The 18,461-nt window shown below is 35.6% G+C and overlaps 1 protein-coding gene and 1 long non-coding RNA gene across 8 annotated transcripts; one reads left to right on the plus strand and one right to left on the minus strand.

The window, feature by feature from the left end:
* The first annotated feature begins 3,956 nt into the window (after window positions 1-3,956).
* On the plus strand, window positions 3,957-13,605 carry LOC115989463. 7 transcript variants are annotated; one of them, XR_004091947.1, is made up of 6 exons: window positions 4,014-4,387; window positions 6,322-6,366; window positions 7,574-7,662; window positions 8,305-9,334; window positions 9,641-9,742; window positions 12,773-13,605. It is a non-coding gene; the product is annotated as an uncharacterized LOC115989463 (long non-coding RNA). The 7 variants fall into 7 exon arrangements; XR_004091948.1 differs by having other exon boundaries at window positions 3,957-4,387; window positions 6,287-7,662; XR_004091950.1 differs by lacking the exon at window positions 6,322-6,366 and having other exon boundaries at window positions 4,020-4,387.
* Window positions 13,606-14,825: 1,220 nt separating this feature from the next.
* On the minus strand, window positions 14,826-18,157 carry LOC115953490 (putative receptor-like protein kinase At3g47110). Its single transcript, XM_031071175.1, has 2 exons — window positions 15,481-18,157; window positions 14,826-15,304 (listed from the first exon to the last, which is right to left on the minus strand). Exons 1-2 carry the CDS (start codon window positions 18,155-18,157, stop codon window positions 14,922-14,924), a joined length of 3,060 nt encoding a protein of 1,019 aa, XP_030927035.1. The 3' UTR covers window positions 14,826-14,921.
* Between the last annotated feature and the right edge of the window lie 304 nt (window positions 18,158-18,461).

The following is an 18,461-nucleotide window of genomic DNA, read 5'->3' on the forward strand; positions in this document are numbered from 1 at the left end:
TTACACAAAGAATTCCAACTTGTCCAATGGATTTTCCTTTGATTGCCTCGCTGCCCCCACCAGAATTTTTGAATTAAAGCTTCAATGTCGTTGCACAGAGAAATGGGGAGCTTAAAGCAGCTCATGGCATAAGCTGGGATTGCTTGGACAACAGCTTTAAGAAGGATTTCACGGCCTGCTTAGGAGAGGAGCTGCTCTTTCCAGCCTTGGAGCTTTGCCTAGACACGCTCCTTAATAAAATCCAAACTGGCTCTCTTAGACTTACCGACTAGAGCAGGGAGACCGAGATACTTTTCATAGAGCTTGATGTCCTGAACCCCCAGGGAGTCTTTTATTTGGTTTTGGATCTCAATAGGCGTGGATTTACTGAAGAACAGGCTAGTTTTGCACCTATTTAACATCTGCCCCGAAGCCCTTTCATAACAAGATAGCAACTTTTGGATCATATGGCATTCGGCGAGGGAGGCCCTACAAAAGACGACGCTATCAGCTGCAAAAAATAAGTGCGTCAGTCTAGGACCTTTTTTACATATGGAAACAACCCTAATGAGGCCAGCATCGGTTGCACTGGCTAGGAGGCCATGAAGGCCTTCAGTGCAAAGTATGAATAAGTATGGCGACCCAAGAATCACAAAAACCCATCCTTTTCATCAGGGCTTCTAAATAGGACCATTCTAAACGGTCGTAGGATTTGCTCATATCCAATTTGAGTGCCATGAACCCGAATTTCCCAGTTTGATGGTGTTTCATATAGTGAAGGGTCTCAAATGCCATAAGGACATTGTCAGTGATGACTTTCCCTGCCTGGAAGGCACTCTGGTTTTCAGAAATGATAAAGGGGAGGATTGTTTTAAGCCTATTGGCTAGGGCTTTTGAGACCAACTTATATATCACATTGCACAGGCTTATAGGCCTGAACTCAGTGATGCTTTCTGGAGACTTAACTTTCGGGATCAAGATGATATTAGTGTGGTTGATTTCCTTTGGAATCTTACAATTATTCAGGCAATCCAAAATAGCAGTATATAGATCATCACCAAGTAAAGACCAGAAAGAATGATAGAAAATCGGAGGCATACCGTCAGGGCCAGGAGCCTTGATGGGGTCCATCTCTTTAATAGATGTATCCACTTCTTCTCTTGAAAACGGTTTGGAGAGTTGGTTATTCATTTCTTTTGAGACAGAGGGCCGGATTGTATCGAGAATTTCATTCATGTTCGATGGATTGGAAGAGGTGAAGAGGGAGTTGTAATATTCAACAGCTATCTCTTTGATCTGGCTCACCTCTGAGCACCACCCATTGGCATTGTTTCTAAGGCCAGAAATCCGATTCCTTCGGTATCTGTGGGAGGCTTTGTTGTGGAAGTAGCTGGTGTTTCTATCACTGCATTTTAGAAATAAAGCCCTGGCACGTTGCTCCCACATTTGGCTTTCTTTGTCTAGTAAAGCATTAACCTCCAATTGCAAAGCCTTAACTAATGCATAGTCTCCCCCTCCCCCCCCCCTAGCAACTGCAAGTTCAGCTTTAGCAAGCAGTTTACTTTTAGTTTCAATCATTTTCTTAATACACTCAAAAGATTGTTTACTCCAAATGGAAAGTCTATCACCACAGAGTTTAATTTTACCTGCAACCTAGGCCATGGTAGTATCCGGAGCAGAGTTACCCCAAGCCGAGATGACTGTATCGGAGCATCCCCTGTCGCTCAACCACATTTTCTTGAATTTGAAGGGTCTATTTGGTTTGGGAATAATTCTGTCCGGCTTCACTATGATTGGTCTATGATCCGATGCGTGAGAGTGTAAGTGCTGAACCTGAGTACCCGGGTTGGAAGCAAACCAGTTGTTGTTCGCTACTGCCCGATCAAGTCGCTCCAGAACCAAACCACCGAGGCGTTTTCCTTTCCAGGTGTATTTCTCACCTCTAAAGCCTAAATCCATTAGACCGCACTCATCCAAGACCTCCTTAAACGCCTTCATCATGTTTTCTTGTCTTGGACCCCTACCCAATTTTTCATGCGACCACATTATTTCGTTGAAGTCTCCCACGCAGAGCCAGGGGAGGGAGAGACGCCGGTGCAGCTGGCGCAACAGAGACCAAGTTTCTTGCTTCCTTCTTGAATCCACAAAACCATATATACCAGTAAAACGCCATCGATCCTCACTGGAATTCCCAACAATAGTATCCACGTGGTTCGACGAGGAGGAGATCACTTCGATGTGGATTGTCTTTTTCTAAAAGAGGCTGAGACACCCAGTACTGTTGATCCGAGGAACAATCCATGCATGATCGAAGTTTAATTTGTTACACAAACTGCGAAGCCTATCTTCATCTTCCCACGTCTCAGCCAAAAACAGGGCAACGGGATCTTGTGCTCGAACTAAAGCTTCGAGCTCTTGAACGGTGCGCCGGTTCCCAAGCCCTCGCACGTTCCAGCATAGCCAACTCATGGTTGCCGGCGGGGCTGGAAGTTAGCCGCCGCCGTTGGAAGAGGGTTTTCATCAGTAAGGGGAGCTTCAATGGCTCTGCGTTTTGGGGAGGAAGTGTGATCTGGGAAAGAATGGGAACTTCTTTTGCCTATAATGAGGTTAAGTTCATGTGATTTTGAGGTAATGGGAGGCCTTTGGATCCGAGTCCATTTCTTACCAACTTGGGCCTGAGTGGAGTAGATATGTGGGTCTTGGTTTGTAATGTCTTTTAAGGGTATGGGCTAGATGGGCTAGACTTGGTTCTGGTCCGTATTTGGGCTAGAATAGGTAAAGGGCCGATAATCTACTTTAGATATTTGTTCCCGCTCATTTACTTTTGAAAGCCCTTCTTGCACATTCCCACACTCAAATAGATTGATATCTTTGTCGATCTCTCAGATTAAGTGCTCAAAGTCTACTTGTAGAGTGGGTTTCCGAGAAGCGTCAGAGTCTGTCAAGTCCGAGATGGCCGAGGCAGCAGTTGTATCCCCGTGAATTGCGTGAGAACCCAGATTCGCACAGGGTGCATTAATTGTCGTCGGGCGGTTGCTTGCTGGTTCAGAGACCAATGGAAGGTTCCGTTCGTGTGGGTGTGATGGCGGAGCGGATGCGTTTTGGACTGGAGTTTCCGTTTTCTTCTTGGCAAAAAAACCTGGGACAGCCACTACATTTTTACGAGCTGCAACAAACGGAGGGGCTCTCATCCATGCCCAAACTGCTGGTCATCGGGTTGAAGGGAGCCTTCGCTATCAATCCATTTCTCACAGTCCTTATCGGTGTGTGTGAGCCAGCCACACCAATAACAAAGATTGGGGAGTCTTTCGTACTTGAAAGAAACCCAGTGTTCTCTGTCATCATCCAGGGTGATGAGTCGGCCACGGCATAGAGGTAGTGAAATATCGATGGACACTCTAACTCTGAATGAAGCTTCCGCCGTCAGAGTCAGGGGGGTCTTTTGGGTGTTGCATGACCCCAATTGTTTCACAAATCTGTTCGGCAACTTCTTTGTTCATGTATCTCAATGGTATATCATATACTTGAACCCAAAAGGAGACTTTGTTGAAATTACACTCATTTAGAGATGACTCCTTTTTGATTTTTGAGAGGGCCATTAGATGTTTGTTGAAGCACCACGGTTCCAACGATAGTATTCTATCCACTTCTGCTTCATTATCAAAAGAGAAAAGGATGATATGATCCCTATTATTCTTGATGTTAAAACCCATTTTTGATCTCCGTAGGGGCGAGAAGGTTCTTGCTATGGCATCAATATTTAGAGTGCGCTTTGTAAAGAACCTAGCTGCAATGGTGAATTCATTTATGGCTTGTTCTTTTTTTAATCTGAGACCTGAACCCTCTCTATCTGAAAGGGAGAGAGAGCTCCAATGTTTTGTAAGTCGTCCATTCCACTATGGAATATGCAAGTAATTTAAAAGTGTTTCCCAAACCCCTTGAAAGAGTAATACCACTAGCTTTGAGAAAACACAGTTAACTCAAGGGACAAAACCTCCTTCCACGGAAGGGACGACAATGCCACACTACAACAAAGCTCTCAGGGAGAAGCCTTGCTAGAGAGCAGGCAACTTACACTCTACGCTGTTTCACTTTATATATTTCACCAACTGCATTAATATGCAATGCATTTGATTTATTTTTTTTCATCTTAAGAAGAATGGGTACGGCTAGGTATATTTTTCCCTTTATTGAAACCCGTATAAGGAAAAAAAAAAAAAAAAAAAAAAACATAAAAACCCAAAAAATGGTTCAGGGATGGAGACATGTAACGCTGAATTATTAAACAGAGAGACGGGGAGAAAGAGAACGATAGAGAGAGAGATTTGGTCAAGCATAGAGAGTGGAGAGAGAAAATCTGAGAAGACAGTCAGGCCTTTGCCACCATCAGATCCCGTATCCTCCACCGGTTAGCCTATATTTTTTAGTTCTTTAAATTTGGGTTTAAATATGATTAAGGTCTGGGTATTTAGATTGGATTGTATTGGATTGCATTCAGGTTTTGGCTTAGATTCAGTTTTGAGTAAGGAATTTGGGTTAGAATGGCTTTTAATATGCTGTTTTTAATTTTTTGTTGAAATATTTTCCCCTCTTTATATTTTTGTTTCCCATGTTTCTTTTCTACCATTGTTGTCAAGGTTCTTACAGTATATATTTAAAGTTTTTCATTTGCAATTGCTCTGATTTGAAATAATAAAACCCTAGAACACAGAGAATAAGAAGGTGTTGAACATTAAAATGCCTTTCTTCCTCCACTGATGCCAATCTGCTTCAAGCATTATATCTTTGTGTTTCGGATCCAAAATTAAATCGTACCCACAAAAATCCTTACACAAATCTGCATCTTCAACGTCCCAAAACACCATCTCTTATCCGTCTCCAAAACCAAAAATAAAAGTCCACTTAAAAATCTGCCACGCTTACAGATTAAGAGAAAAGTCACAGTGTTTTGCTGAAACACTTTCTACCTTAAGCCGTTTAAAAAACCATGAATCGCCGCACTCTTAATCAACTACACACACCGCAATTCAATCCAAAAAAAAAACTACACACACCACAAAGAAAAGATAAATTCCCTCCGTTTGGTAGAGGACAAAATGGCAAAATAAAACCTCTTCCTCCTTCCAATTTTCAGTTTGACACCTTCTTTGTTCCACTTCTTTTCTGCAACGTCACACCCAAAGGAAAACGATGTATCTATATGGACCCAAATGTAATTAGTAAAACACGTTTAGAACAACTATCAAAAGACGCCTAAGATTTGTAAAATGGTGATGAATCATGATAAATATAGATATAGCAAATTCTTTTACAGATAACAGCACAAAAAACGCACAAGAGATTTCTTTGTAATCTACAATGACAATGGTTAAATCGAATGTCAAAAGAAAAGACATTAAAATAACACTCATTAGGAGTTCTTTTATTAGTAACTATGACAAGACTATAAGTAAAAATGACAAAAAGTAAACCTTCAGCATATAACGTCAGTTCTTAGAGAAGACATTCTATTGTCACAGCAGATGTGGTCACCTATTATCAAAGTTTGGAGTCTTATATACAGGCAGCAATGATTTCTCTACTGACCACCACACTTCACATTCTAATGCAATTGGCATTAGCTTTTGATGTTTTCCTTGATACTAGCACACAGAATCGAAAACTACAATGGCACTAAAGAGAGTATCCAACTCTTTCAACTACTCCCATTTGGAAGTGGACTTCAAATTTACCCATTTAAGTAAAAATCTGTCAACTTTTCAAACCTGCATAAACAAACATTCAACATGAATTCAGTCACAACAAGAATAGAATTACATTTTCCAGTGGGTTATATGCGTCACAAGAAAAGACACTACAGTGACTGACAGTAGAGCTTAAAGCTGGATAGTATTGACTAGGCACAAATTTTTTCATCCTTGATTATCAATTAGCTAATATCCCTGATTCTTTTCTGGGTAGACTGCAAAATTAATTTATGTAAGCATTTTAGATTTAACATTCATAGCTGTATGGTCTAACTTTTTCCCTAATTTTGTGATGCCTCCCTCAATTTTTTCAAATCAGTTTGTAAATTCTCACAAAATAATCATTATCCTATGGCAAGAAAACTATGTATCTTATTTCAACTTATCATTGACAATGAGGCTAAGTGTAGGAAATACAATTCAAATTGGATAAAAGAACAACTACAATATATTAGTTTTTTAGTCATAGACAATTTCATTGATAGAAGTTTTCAGTCATATTTCTGAGTAATACACATATTGTATTCATTGAATAATTACACACAAAATTCAACTTACAGAGACTTATGTCCATTGCCTTATCTGCAATCTATAGGCTATTTCCCTCCATACGGTGGTATGAAGTGGAGCACCCAAACAGGTTGGTGTATTAGTTAAGACAACAAGGCTGACTATAAGAGAAATCATCAGAACATTTCTCCCTGCATTCTCTCAATTTGGTTCATTTCACTTCAATTCTTGATTTGTTTTGGGTGACAGAGTTGCAACATTGAGTGTGTGTTGGGTTAATATCTGTGTTTGTGTATGTTTTTCAACCATGGCATCTCTGCTAGATGAAGTTAAATGAGAATTCCAGAAATTCCAATATAGTTGCTTTGTAGATAAAATAGAAAAATTTATTATTGAAATCCATGACAGTTTGGTTGTGTAATCCATAGAAAGTTTGGTGATAAATCCTTATTTCTATCTCCTCATAATCATTTTTTCTGTTCTTGGAAGAATATGAAACTTAATCTTAAAATGAACTTTTAGACTCTAATTATTATAGGGCTCCCGAGTTGGAACCCTTCTATATTTTTCTTTATAAAATTGAATTACAATGCCCTTTAAGATTATGTATTTGAAAGTTAGGGGAATCTAATAAGTAGGTTTGGTTTGTTTATGATTTATTACTCGGTGGCTTTGTGCATTGAGACTAGGGTTTGGATTTTCTCTACAAATTTTTTAATTTGTCATTGAGAATGAATTGTTAGTTCAATGATTTTGGGTTTGATTTAGAGGTGGCTCGGTGTTTTTGAAAGTATATTCGTAAAAAAATTGTGGGTCTGTGAATGTGATCTTACTTTGGAGATTTTTACTGATTTAGTGATGGCAGTGGTATTGAACTTGGACTTGGTTTTTGCATACAGGTTTGCATAAGTGAATTAAACTTATCTTCTAATAAGATTAGATTTTATACTCCAATATTTGTTTCTATGATTGATTACAGACCACAATTTGATATTTTGGTTTTCTCATCCTCCTTTTCTCATCAACACATATTCTTTTATCTTACTCTCATCTCTCTTACAAATTTCACTATATATAAAAAATAAGTACCCAAAATGGACAGAATATATTCCTTCTTTCATTTATTTATGTGCCATATATAGGGGCTGTCTTATTGTTTGATTTATTTTTTCACTTGATATATCAAAATTTTGAAGATGCAACAACCATTTTTTTGGTTACTAATATTACAATTTGACTAGATTGTAATAGAGCTTTGGCATTTTTTTTAAAGCATGTTGAGTATGTCACTTTTGAGAAAACTGGTAGTAATAATGCATTTATTTGTTTAATGACAGACATATATTAATTTTGAATATCAAAGGGTGAGGTTGAACGGAGCAGAGAGCTTGATGAGAGACTTATAGACATATTAAAGCATTTGAAGGTCTGGATAAGCTATAAAAAGTTGGAGGTTACTTTTAACTTTGTGCCTAGATAGAATAAACCACTCAAATTTCTTATATTGGTGTACTGTATTAAGAGATTTGAGCTTTTATAGGGCTTTGAACTTCTGTTAATATTCATGTATTACTTAAGGCTTTTTTTTTTTTTTTTTTTTGTGTGTGGGGGGGGGGGGGGGGGTGGAAACTTCCATCTGGATCTAACATTTCTTTATTGTTATATTTTTTTAATTATGTTTTAATTACTTGAATTTTTTTTCCTTGAATTAGAAGCATATAAGTTTGTGAATGTATAAGAAAACTTACATTTTTCTGTATAACCAAATTTGTAGTCCAACTTGCAATAGATTTTGATTGCAAGGAGATATGGGTACACTTTTTGCAATTTCATATTCTGCCCTGTTGTTACAACTCCTCATACACTTTCAATAACGCAATGAATCTATGTAAAAAAAAAAAAAAACAATTGGTGTACTGTTTAATGTAGATTATGATCAAACTTTGTGGTTTATATTCATTTATGATTTTTTGTTTTTTGTTTCTCAAAAAAAAAAAAAAGATTTTTTTTCGTTTTTTTAATTTTATAGTTTCTTATCAAGCTTCTAAGATACATTTACTTTGTGCAGTATATAAATGTTGGGGTTGAATGGAATCTACAAGGGTCTGTATTTATTCCTCACAAAAAGGACATGATAGGTAGAAAATAAGAACGGAAAACAATATTTGGCCGATTGGAAAAGAGCAAGAACAAAAAGAACAATTGAGATATGAAATGAGCATTGAGCACATAACCACACAAAAAGCAATGAAAAGGCACATTAGAATTCAAAAGAAAAAAAAGTTAGCTAATGCTGAATTAGCATCTTCAAATGCACTTGGTTGGATTGTTTTAGATTTAGATATTTGAGTTAGATTTGGTTTTAATTATGGTATTGGGTTTAAAATAAATTTTGTTTTAAGTATTTTGTATTAGATTTGGGTTAAATTAGTTTTTGGTATCTACCTATGATGTTTGTAATTAGATTTGTAAATGGAGATATGTATTGGGTGTTTAGTACGTGGTAAAAGTGTATTTAAATATATTATTAAAAAAATTCTTTCTAATAAATATAAATAAAAAGCTTCCCGCACATAATGCAGGTTAAAAAGCCAACTATATATAAAAGCAAAAACCTTTAAAAAGGTGCTGTCACATTAAAAAAAAAATTACCACTTAAAATTCTGCCACGTATATAAATTAAAAAGCGATAAATTATGTTGTCTGGCAATACCGCAACAACATTTAAAAACCTCTCCTTATAATTAACAAAAAATAACTGGTTAAAATGAAAGACTATGCATAGATAGAAATAGAGAGAGGCGAGAGGCCTGGGACGCAGAGAAAGAAACAGAGAAACAGGCTAGGACATGGAGAAAGAAACAGAGAGAGGCAGAACGGTAAAGACTACATCGATTGGGCAAAAGAAATCAAAAAAATCTCAAAACACGATTTTGCAGACGACGGAGAAAGAAACAGAGAAAGAGGCAGAGTTCCTAAGGCTGTCCATTGTGCGTTACAATCAAAAGGGAAAGAGAGCAGAGTTCGTCTGAGCCATACACCATCCATATCCTTGCCAGATTTAGACCACCAGATCGACGGAACTGACATCGACAATGGTAATTTTTTTTTTCTCAATTTTGTAGGTTTGGGTATAAAATGTTACTTTTAATTGAGTTTTTTTGTTGGGTAGATTTAGATTTGATTTTTTTTTTTTTTTTTGTTTTGGGTTTTTGGAATCTCTATCAAAATGATTGTTTTCTCAATTTTAGATATCTGCTTTTGTTTTGTTTTTTGTTTGTTTTTTTAGATTACAGAGATTACTAAAAATATTGATTTGGGTTTGAAATGTTACTTTTGATTGAGTTTTCCTGTTGGATAGGTTCAGATTTGATTTATTTTTGTTTCGGGTTTTTAAAACATAGAATGATTGAGTCCTGCACCATCAGGAGCCTCGCCATAGAAGAAAAATCTATGGACCATCAACACCGTAAGACCATATAGCGATAGAGTGAGAACTACCACTGGTAATTTTCTTTTTCCTTTCTTTCTTAGATCTATAGGTATGAAATATGAATTAGTTTTGAGAAATTTGGTACTCTCTGGTCATTCTCCAAATTCTTTTCATTCCAAATTAAATTTGTTTAGTTTAAAGTCAAGGTTTTTGAAATTTCAGTTATAGTGCCTGATAGGTGTTTGATGCTAGTTCTCAGTTAATAAATCCTTACTGTTTGTTAAAAAAGAAAAAAAAAAAAAAAATCTAAGATTCAATGTCTGCTTTCTACTTTGCCTAGATTTGATCCTTTAAACTTTAGCAAAGGGATGGCTAAATGGCAGTTTGTGTGTGTATAACAGTGACATTCCGGATGATTCTCTATAGAGACAACATCTTTTATAACTATTAGATACCCTGTTGTGAATTGTTGTGAAAGATCAAAGTTGTAAAGAATTTAGCTTCAGTCATATCTAACTCTATGATCATTGTTACATAAAATTTCTTTCATTTAAGTCATGGGTTACAATCAAATACAAAATGTGTCCACTTTCCTGATTTCTTTAAAGTTGCTGCTATACAGGGAAAATATACAAGGGATTGCCTTTAAGTAATGTTTCTTAAATTTTGTTATGGATTATTTTGAAGTTTTTTCCTTCACTTCTGTCAATGTTCAATTGTAGCGTGCTTAATTTAGGTGCATTTTTTGGGTGTATTCATGCTGTAATGTACTCCACGTGTTTGACAAAAAGTCTCACTCAAAATTGAAATTTACTGCTTAAAATTGAAACTTACCAAACAACACCATTTGAAATCCCAACAAAGTTAGTTGTGGCTTGCACCCAAGTTGTTTCGAGGGCTATTGTTATATCATAGGAAAAGCAGGTAAAGATTCTAAAATCTTTAATTGTTTTCATTTGAGTTTTGGGTGAGAATTTTAGCTAAAGGCTTGCTTTGCTTCTTCAAGCTCAGCCCCTTACTTTAAAATAAACTCAGCCCGAGTCCCCAAAAAACTCAGCCAGACGCTCTTCCCCTCTCTCCCTCTTTTAGACGCATGCTCTGCCCTTATTCCTCTCACTCATCTGTTTCAGCCTCCGCTCCTCCAACCTGTAAGTTTTTCTCTCTCTCTCTCTCAAGGCAAACACAAACATAATTTTGCAATCTCCTTCAGTTAACCTGAAAAATTTTGTTCCTCTTTTTGTTGATGCAATTGTCTTTTCATTTGTGGTTGAGATCTTCTATTGCATGGATTTAGTTTGAAATTTTTTAAGGCTGAGAAACTTACAGATTTATATGCAAATTTTTAAGTTTTCTCTGGGATTATTATAAGATTTGTGTTAATCGCACACACTTTGTTTTTTGAGTCAGTGTTGTTAATTGATAACACTTTTAGGCAGGAAAAAGTCACTATAGACCTGTTACGTAAAGTGGTCAGTTTATCTTTGTTTGTTTGTTTCTTTTATTTGTTTTTCATTTTTTTATTTTTTAAAAATTTCTTTTCATCATCTTTCATTAGATGATTGTGTGAAGTGGATCCTAAGTGGGTTTTGTTCTGTTTAAGCCGTTGTTTCCTTGGGAAAGTCTTTTTATTTTTCCATGGGCTTTGTCAGTTTTGAGTAGTTTTGTTGTATTAGATGCCCATGTTCATCAATTCAAGGGTAGCACCATAGCAGTGATAAGTCTTTATTAGTTTTCTGCTTTAGCCTCTATTTGTTTTTTACTGCATCATTATTGGCAATTTATTTCTGGGAAGAATTTGAAACTGGACTATTTGTGTTTTAGATTAAGATGTCAAATGCTTATAAAAAACTTGGTGAAGAGTTAAGTAGCTTGAGAAGTTGAGGAAAGAGGAGCCTAAGAATAGGAGGAAATAGATTCTTGAAAAGCATTGATAAAGCTTCAAGATATAAGTGTAAATGACTAATTATTTTTTTTGTAATACTTATTAAACCAAATGTATAGCACATTATGATGACTGTAATATTTTGCTTTATAATATTTGTTTGTTTCTCATTTATAAGGGTCATGTATATAAAATTTTATTTGTTTCTCATTTATAAGAATCTTATATATATAATTTTGAAGGTTTTTCATGAGAAATGTTTAAACTACAATTTTCATCTTATATTAGAGCCAATTCAGCTTTCAAATAGTTTAAATTTAGAGAAATATTTAAACTTAACATGTTAAAATACAATTTAAAAGTTTTCCGTGCATTGCATAGGTTAGTGAATAAGAAAAAAAGCCATCTAAAAATATGCCACGTTCACAATTAAAAAGTGATAAATTATATTGTTTCACAATCTTAACACCGTTTAATAGTTTTCTTGGTGTGTGTATATATATATATATATATTGCACAACTTCAACTTTCCCCTATGATAAACAAGACCCTTCTGTCTCTGAATTGGATTTCACCTCTTCGTTATTGTAAACACACACACATGCAGAAAGCACAGGCATCGTTTCTTACCAATACACTTGAAAGTTAAGCAAAAAGATAACAATAAAGAACCATAATAATCTATCAATAACATTTGCAATACAAATATGTATCACAAAGTTTGAATTGAAAATTGTTGCAGAGAAGAGGTCAAATTACAAACTATGGCAAAGAATGGATTAGTTGCTTAGGTCCAGAAAATCTTGGCCCCACCTGGACGCTATATTATTATCATTTATGTTTATTGAATTGAATTTTAACCTCATTTGCATTTATAAGACAATAATATGTCTAATTGTCTGATATTCTTTAAGGTGCATTATATTTGTTGCTCTTTTCTTAGATTTAGTCATGTACACACTCTAATGCTCAAGGCAAATTGTCAACCTGCAATAAATGATGTATATAGTGTGTGAAGGGTGGTTACCACTAATTGGTTGTGTCAAAACCATAATAATCTTTGCAGAGCTTTTAAGTTGGTAAATTTCTATAAGATGCTATGTATAGAATAATAGGGATGTAATATAATGTAATGTCCATTCTTATTTTTTAAAATTGTTGAAATTTCCTTATCTCTTTTGTTCTGTTCTAAATGAAAATTGTCTTTTTGAATATCTTTAGTGGTGCCAAGAGGGAAAGTTGTGAAACCAAGAGATAGTTATGTTGAAGACAATGGAAGAACAAGTGTATTTCCATAGTTTCAGAATGAATAGGAGGCAGATGTGAAAAACACACCAGCAGTTTCGCTGCCTAAGAAGAATCAAGATTCAGTCATGAGCCGCATTGATATGGAGTTCTTTGCACCACGACTTCCTCCATTTTATCCTTTCGAGAAGGTCTCTATGGAATTGATGGTACCTTTTAAAGTAACTACAAGTATACATCCTTCAAAGAATCCGAATGCAAGTTCTGCAAAAGTTCACTATTATGTTGCTTCAGCAATATACAATTAGCTTTTCTCATGAAAATTTTATTGGTGAAGGTATGCTTGGTAGTGTTTATAGGGGTAAGCTGCCCGATTGAAAAGTAAGATTCTTTTAACTAAATAAGAACTAATTTGCCAAGATGATGGTGTGGCTGTTTGATTGTGGCTTTTACTTCAGAATGCCTCATGTACGTTTGTATTTGTTGTCTTTTTTCCCCCTTCATCTTCTTTATCCTCATTAGGAGTAGGAGAGTAGTCGAGAAAGAGCCATAGACAAATAAGAAAATGCATTAGTGAAGTTTAGAAGAATGCAAAAATTGTCAATATCCTTATGCTTCAAGAAATTTATGTTAAAGGATTGTGCTAAAAAGCACCAACCAAATGTACATGGCTTAGGAAAAGAATAGGTAGTTGTAGATTTCTCTGTGAGATTACACAAATGTAACTTTGATTTAGTGCCACCATCTTTTAGTTTTTTATGGGGTAGTACAGTGATTGGTATTCATAAAACTCTACAATTTAACTTTTTCAAGAGGTTTTTTTTTCCCCTCCCCCAACAAATATCTTTTGTGCAGTTTTTTTTTATGTATTCTTGAAATTAGTTGTCCTCTGTGTAATTTAATTTGGATAGCTATAATAAGAATCCTATAATCGTGACAACATAGTTTGTATAATTGAGGTTTTCTGTATTTTCTTCATTTGACCATATTTAATGCATAAACACACCTTCAATTTTAAGGGAGTTTCTCATCATTTTAAAAAATAATAATAATTAAGAAAAATAAAAATAAATGGGAAGTTTTTTTCCTTTTTCTTTTTTTCCTTTCCATTTTCTTTTTAAAAAACCAGTTTATTTAATTTTAATTATCTATGGAGTTGTCATAATATTTTTATGATTTTATATATTTTTCCATGAATAATAAATAAAAGTAGTCTGCGCATTGCGCGGGTCATACACTAGTATATATAAAGGGCAAAAACTTCATGTGGAAGTAAATGAGGTCCTGTTATGTGGTATTCTAATTTTGCATTTAGTTTTTTTTTTAACTCTTTTTTAATTAATTTTTTTTTTATTGTTATCCAAAAGATCACATTAACTTATTTTTACTGTTATCTCATCAATCTCTCATTAATTACCTAAGCATACACCACATATTTCTCTCTTCTTTATATTTTTTAGCATACCCACCGTTTTAGTATTAAAAACAAAAGCAAAAAAAAAAAAAAAAAAAAAAGACTAATATAACTAACTAGAGAAGGCCCTAAGGATTGTTAAATAAAATGCATTGTTTCACTATTACCAAAATAAAAGACCTAAGATTGGCAAAGCATTTGTAAGAGAGAGAAAGAGAGGAATCTAAAGGGCTACCACCATCGTTATACTGGTCTCCCATTGCTATCAAATTGCCAAAAACCCTACGGTTTTTTTTTTTTTTTTTTTGGTAGCTTCTTATAATGAACTCATTACTAACAAAGTCATATAACGATTATGCTATAACATATGTACAACGTTCTCCAAAACTATTTTACATAAAACATTACAATATTATCCGTGCATCGCACGTGCAACTTACTAATTGAATTAAACAAAAACCCATACATATAGACCCATAAATTAAATAAGACTTACTTATTAATAGAAGAAAACCTCGTCCCATACCCAACAATTATATAATTACTAAAATACACTTGACTATAGAATAACTAAATAAAATATAAAAACCTAATTAAATACTATGGATACCTATTCTTATTCTTGGGCTTTGCCTATAACGTTAAGCTTCCAAAGATAATATTCTTCTTCTAATCAGACTATGATTGCGCCATCAGCTATGGGCTTTCATTTCAAGAGTTTCGGTCCAAAAGAATTTGCCTTCTAATTGAAAGCAATTCCAGAGCTACATTGCTCATGTCCATTCTATCTATTGGAGATTCTGCTGAACATGCAAGTCCAATTTGAAAGACCAATATCAAGTATTCAGTGTGTCCACTTGTCCAGTCACTCCAACTTGCAACCATGTTATCAGATTCTCCTACTTCATTGAAAATTGAATGGTCCACAATCTCCATCACTTGTCCCGGCAATGCCAACTTAACAAAGTTGTGAAGGTTTAGGTCATCTTTGAATAGTTTATCAGTAGGTCTTCTTCCAGTTAACATCACCAATAAGAGGATCCCAAAGCTATACACATCCCCATTAGTTGAAAGTTGACTACCCATTCCATACTCTACAAAAATTTAGAGCACTTTCATACACAAAGAACAATTCTTACTCAATCCTATGAAACTAGTGATTTGGTGAAGGTGTATGCAAATATTCTATACTGGGCATCCTTGTTTTGATTATTGATACATTCATTATACGTTAATACTTTTACAATTGAGTGAAATCATGATACATTACCTGGAGCAGCATATCCGATAGTTCCCTTAATCCCTACTGAGCTTAATTGATTATGAAAAGCTTCCTTCCCAGACTTCGAAAGGAGTCTAGCCAAACCAAAATCACTTATATGAGCATTCAGATCATCGTCAAGAAGAATATTGCTTGGCTTTATATCACAATGAATAATAGGGGTTTGGCAGTGACGATGAAGATAAAGCAATGCCGAAGCCACATCTATTACAATGCTGATTCTTTGGAGAAGGTTTAAACTTCTCAGTTGCTTGACTCCATCTTCAGAATGTAACCACATCTCCAAGCTTCCATTTGGCATGAACTCATAGACTAAAGCTTTGAAATCATTGCCCTCAAAATCAATACTCGAACAAGTAGTCAGAATCTTAACAAGGTTTCGATGCCGGATGTTCCTCAGGGCTTCACATTCGGCAATGAAACTCTTGGAGGCTCCTTGCTTTTGACAATTGAGTACCTTGACTGCAACAGTTGTTTCATCTAGACCAAGTTTTCCTTTATAGACACTACCAAAATTTCCTGTACCAATCAGATTCTTCAAAGAGAATCCATCAGTTGCATTGCGTAATTCTTTATAAGAGATCTTTTGGTAGGAGGGTCCAAAGGTGGAAATCGAAAGGCATTTCTTCTTTGACTTTTTCAAACAGGAAAGAGCAATCAAAGAAAACAATGCCAAGCAGAAAGCAGCTGCAATGCTTATTGCCAATTTCAACTTGAAAGAAAAATGCTTGGATCTTTGAATGGGGCATGCCTGCAAATGTAGCTCTTGGATCCCCCCACAAAGACCAGTGTTGCCTTTGACTTCAATTGCACTAGCATTTCTGAAGACCCCTTCTATAGGTACCTCTCCCTCAAGATTGTTGAAAGAGAGGTTCAAATTTTGCATGGGAAAATTAATCATATACCTTGGGATTTGGCCTGACAAGTTGTTGTTAGAGAGATCAAGATATTGAATACCTTCTAACTGACTTAAGTCGGGAATGGTTCCTTCAAAGGAGTTTGCTTGCATATAAAGTGTTTCTAAGGCCAAACACGCCCCTAGCTGGGCTGGAATCTGTTTGGAAAATTTGTTGTATGAAACGTCTAGTGCAACAAGAATTTTTAGGTTTCCAAAATCTAGTGGTAAAAAACCGGTCAAGGAGTTATGAGACACATTAATTTGGACTAGAGGAAGGCCAAGAAGTTGCTCCGGTATGGTGCCATTTAATTTATTATGGCAAAGGATTACCTTTTGCAGGTGGCTGCACCTACTAAGACTCGGTGGTATGCTCCCTTCTAAATTGTTGCTCTCCATATCAAGGTATAGCAATTTAGTCATGTTGTCAAAGGAAGATGGGATCTCCCCAATCAATTTGTTTTCATACAAGTACAAAGCATGCAAGTTTGAGAGCTTTCCAATTGAAGATGGAATATTACCTGTTAACAAGTTAGCTCCCAGGTTAAGTTCAGTTAGGCTAACAAGATTTGATATCCGTGTAGGTATGCTCCCACCAATAGAATTGCCGTCTAGCCGAAACCGTAATAATTGGATTGAGAGGTTTGTTATGGAGTTAGGCAGCTCACCTCCGAACTGGTTGTCGCTGATAGACAGAAGCTCTAATTGACTGCAGTTGTTCAAAGAACTCAAAAAACTCAAATCATAAACTGAATAATTTCCAAGAAGATTATTAAAAGCACCAAACCATCGAAGATTTCGCAGATTACCAAAACTCTTAGGTATGGTTCCTGTGAAATAATTATTACCAAGATCAAGATAGTGAATGTCTGAGACATTGGACAATGAAACTGGAATGGTTCCTGTAAATTGGTTTGCTCCTATCCAAAGTATTTGGAGATTTTGAAGAACAATGCCCAAGTCAGGGTTGAGGTTACCAATGAAGTTGTTATTAGTCAAGGCAATATTTGTGAGCGATGATAAATTGTATAGGGAAGGTGGAAACACACCAGAAAGATGATTTATTTCTACATAAAAAGATGTCAAGCTTTTCATCTGGGCTACTGTATTTGGGATTTCTCCCTCCAAATTGTTATATGCAAGCCCAAGATTTTGGAGAGAGGACAAGTTCCCCAGAGAAGGTGGGAACCTTCCACTTAGATGATTGCTTTCAAGAGTTAGTATTTGAAGTTTTGACAAAAAGCCAAGTTCTGAAGGGATTCGTTGTACTAAATCATTGTACTTGAGATCAAGGTACTGTAGGTTGGAACAGTGAGAAAGATTGACTGGAATTTCCCCTCCCAATATTGGATTATAACTTAGGTTCAAATTTCGAAGCCTAGTCAAGTAACCAACTTCTGAGGGAATTCCACCTTGGAAAGAGTTACTTGCAAGGTCGAGGGATTGAAGGAAAGAAAGATTTCCAATGTGGGGTGATATGGTGCCAACCAACTTTTTGTTTTTTAGGTCCAAACCGATGACTCTTTGGCGTTTGTTGCCACAAGTGACCCCAATCCAGTGGCAGAAATGGAAAGAGTCATTCCAAGAAGCCAGGACATTAAGTGGGCTATCTATGTGGGACTTGAATTCGAGCAGTGCAAGTTTATCAGTTTCATTTGAAAGTGTGGTAGCTAAGGAAAATTTTGAGATTGATAAAGAGAGGAATAGAAGAAAGATGGCATGGTAGGTTAGTGAGAAGAGTGGTTGTGTATTCCTAAGCAGATGATCCATCTGGGAGGAAGAAATTAGCATCTTCAGAGAGAGATACTGACATAGGCTGGAACTCTCATGCGAATATATAGAGAACAAACTAAGCAACCTTTTAGATGGGTACTGCTCATACTAATTAATTTGTGATTCTACAAATGATGTGGATTTGATGTGAGTTGTCTGCTTGCTCTATTTTGCAATTCATAATATATATTGAAAATTTTCCAAATAAGTTACCTATTGTCATTAGCTTTAACTGTAGTTAATCATTTTTTGCTCAAATTATTCATGTGAATAACTATTTTTTAGTTTTAACCCACATTTT

This window comes from Quercus lobata, chromosome 1, assembly GCF_001633185.2.
Source record: "Quercus lobata isolate SW786 chromosome 1, ValleyOak3.0 Primary Assembly, whole genome shotgun sequence".
Taxonomy (NCBI): domain Eukaryota; kingdom Viridiplantae; phylum Streptophyta; class Magnoliopsida; order Fagales; family Fagaceae; genus Quercus; species Quercus lobata.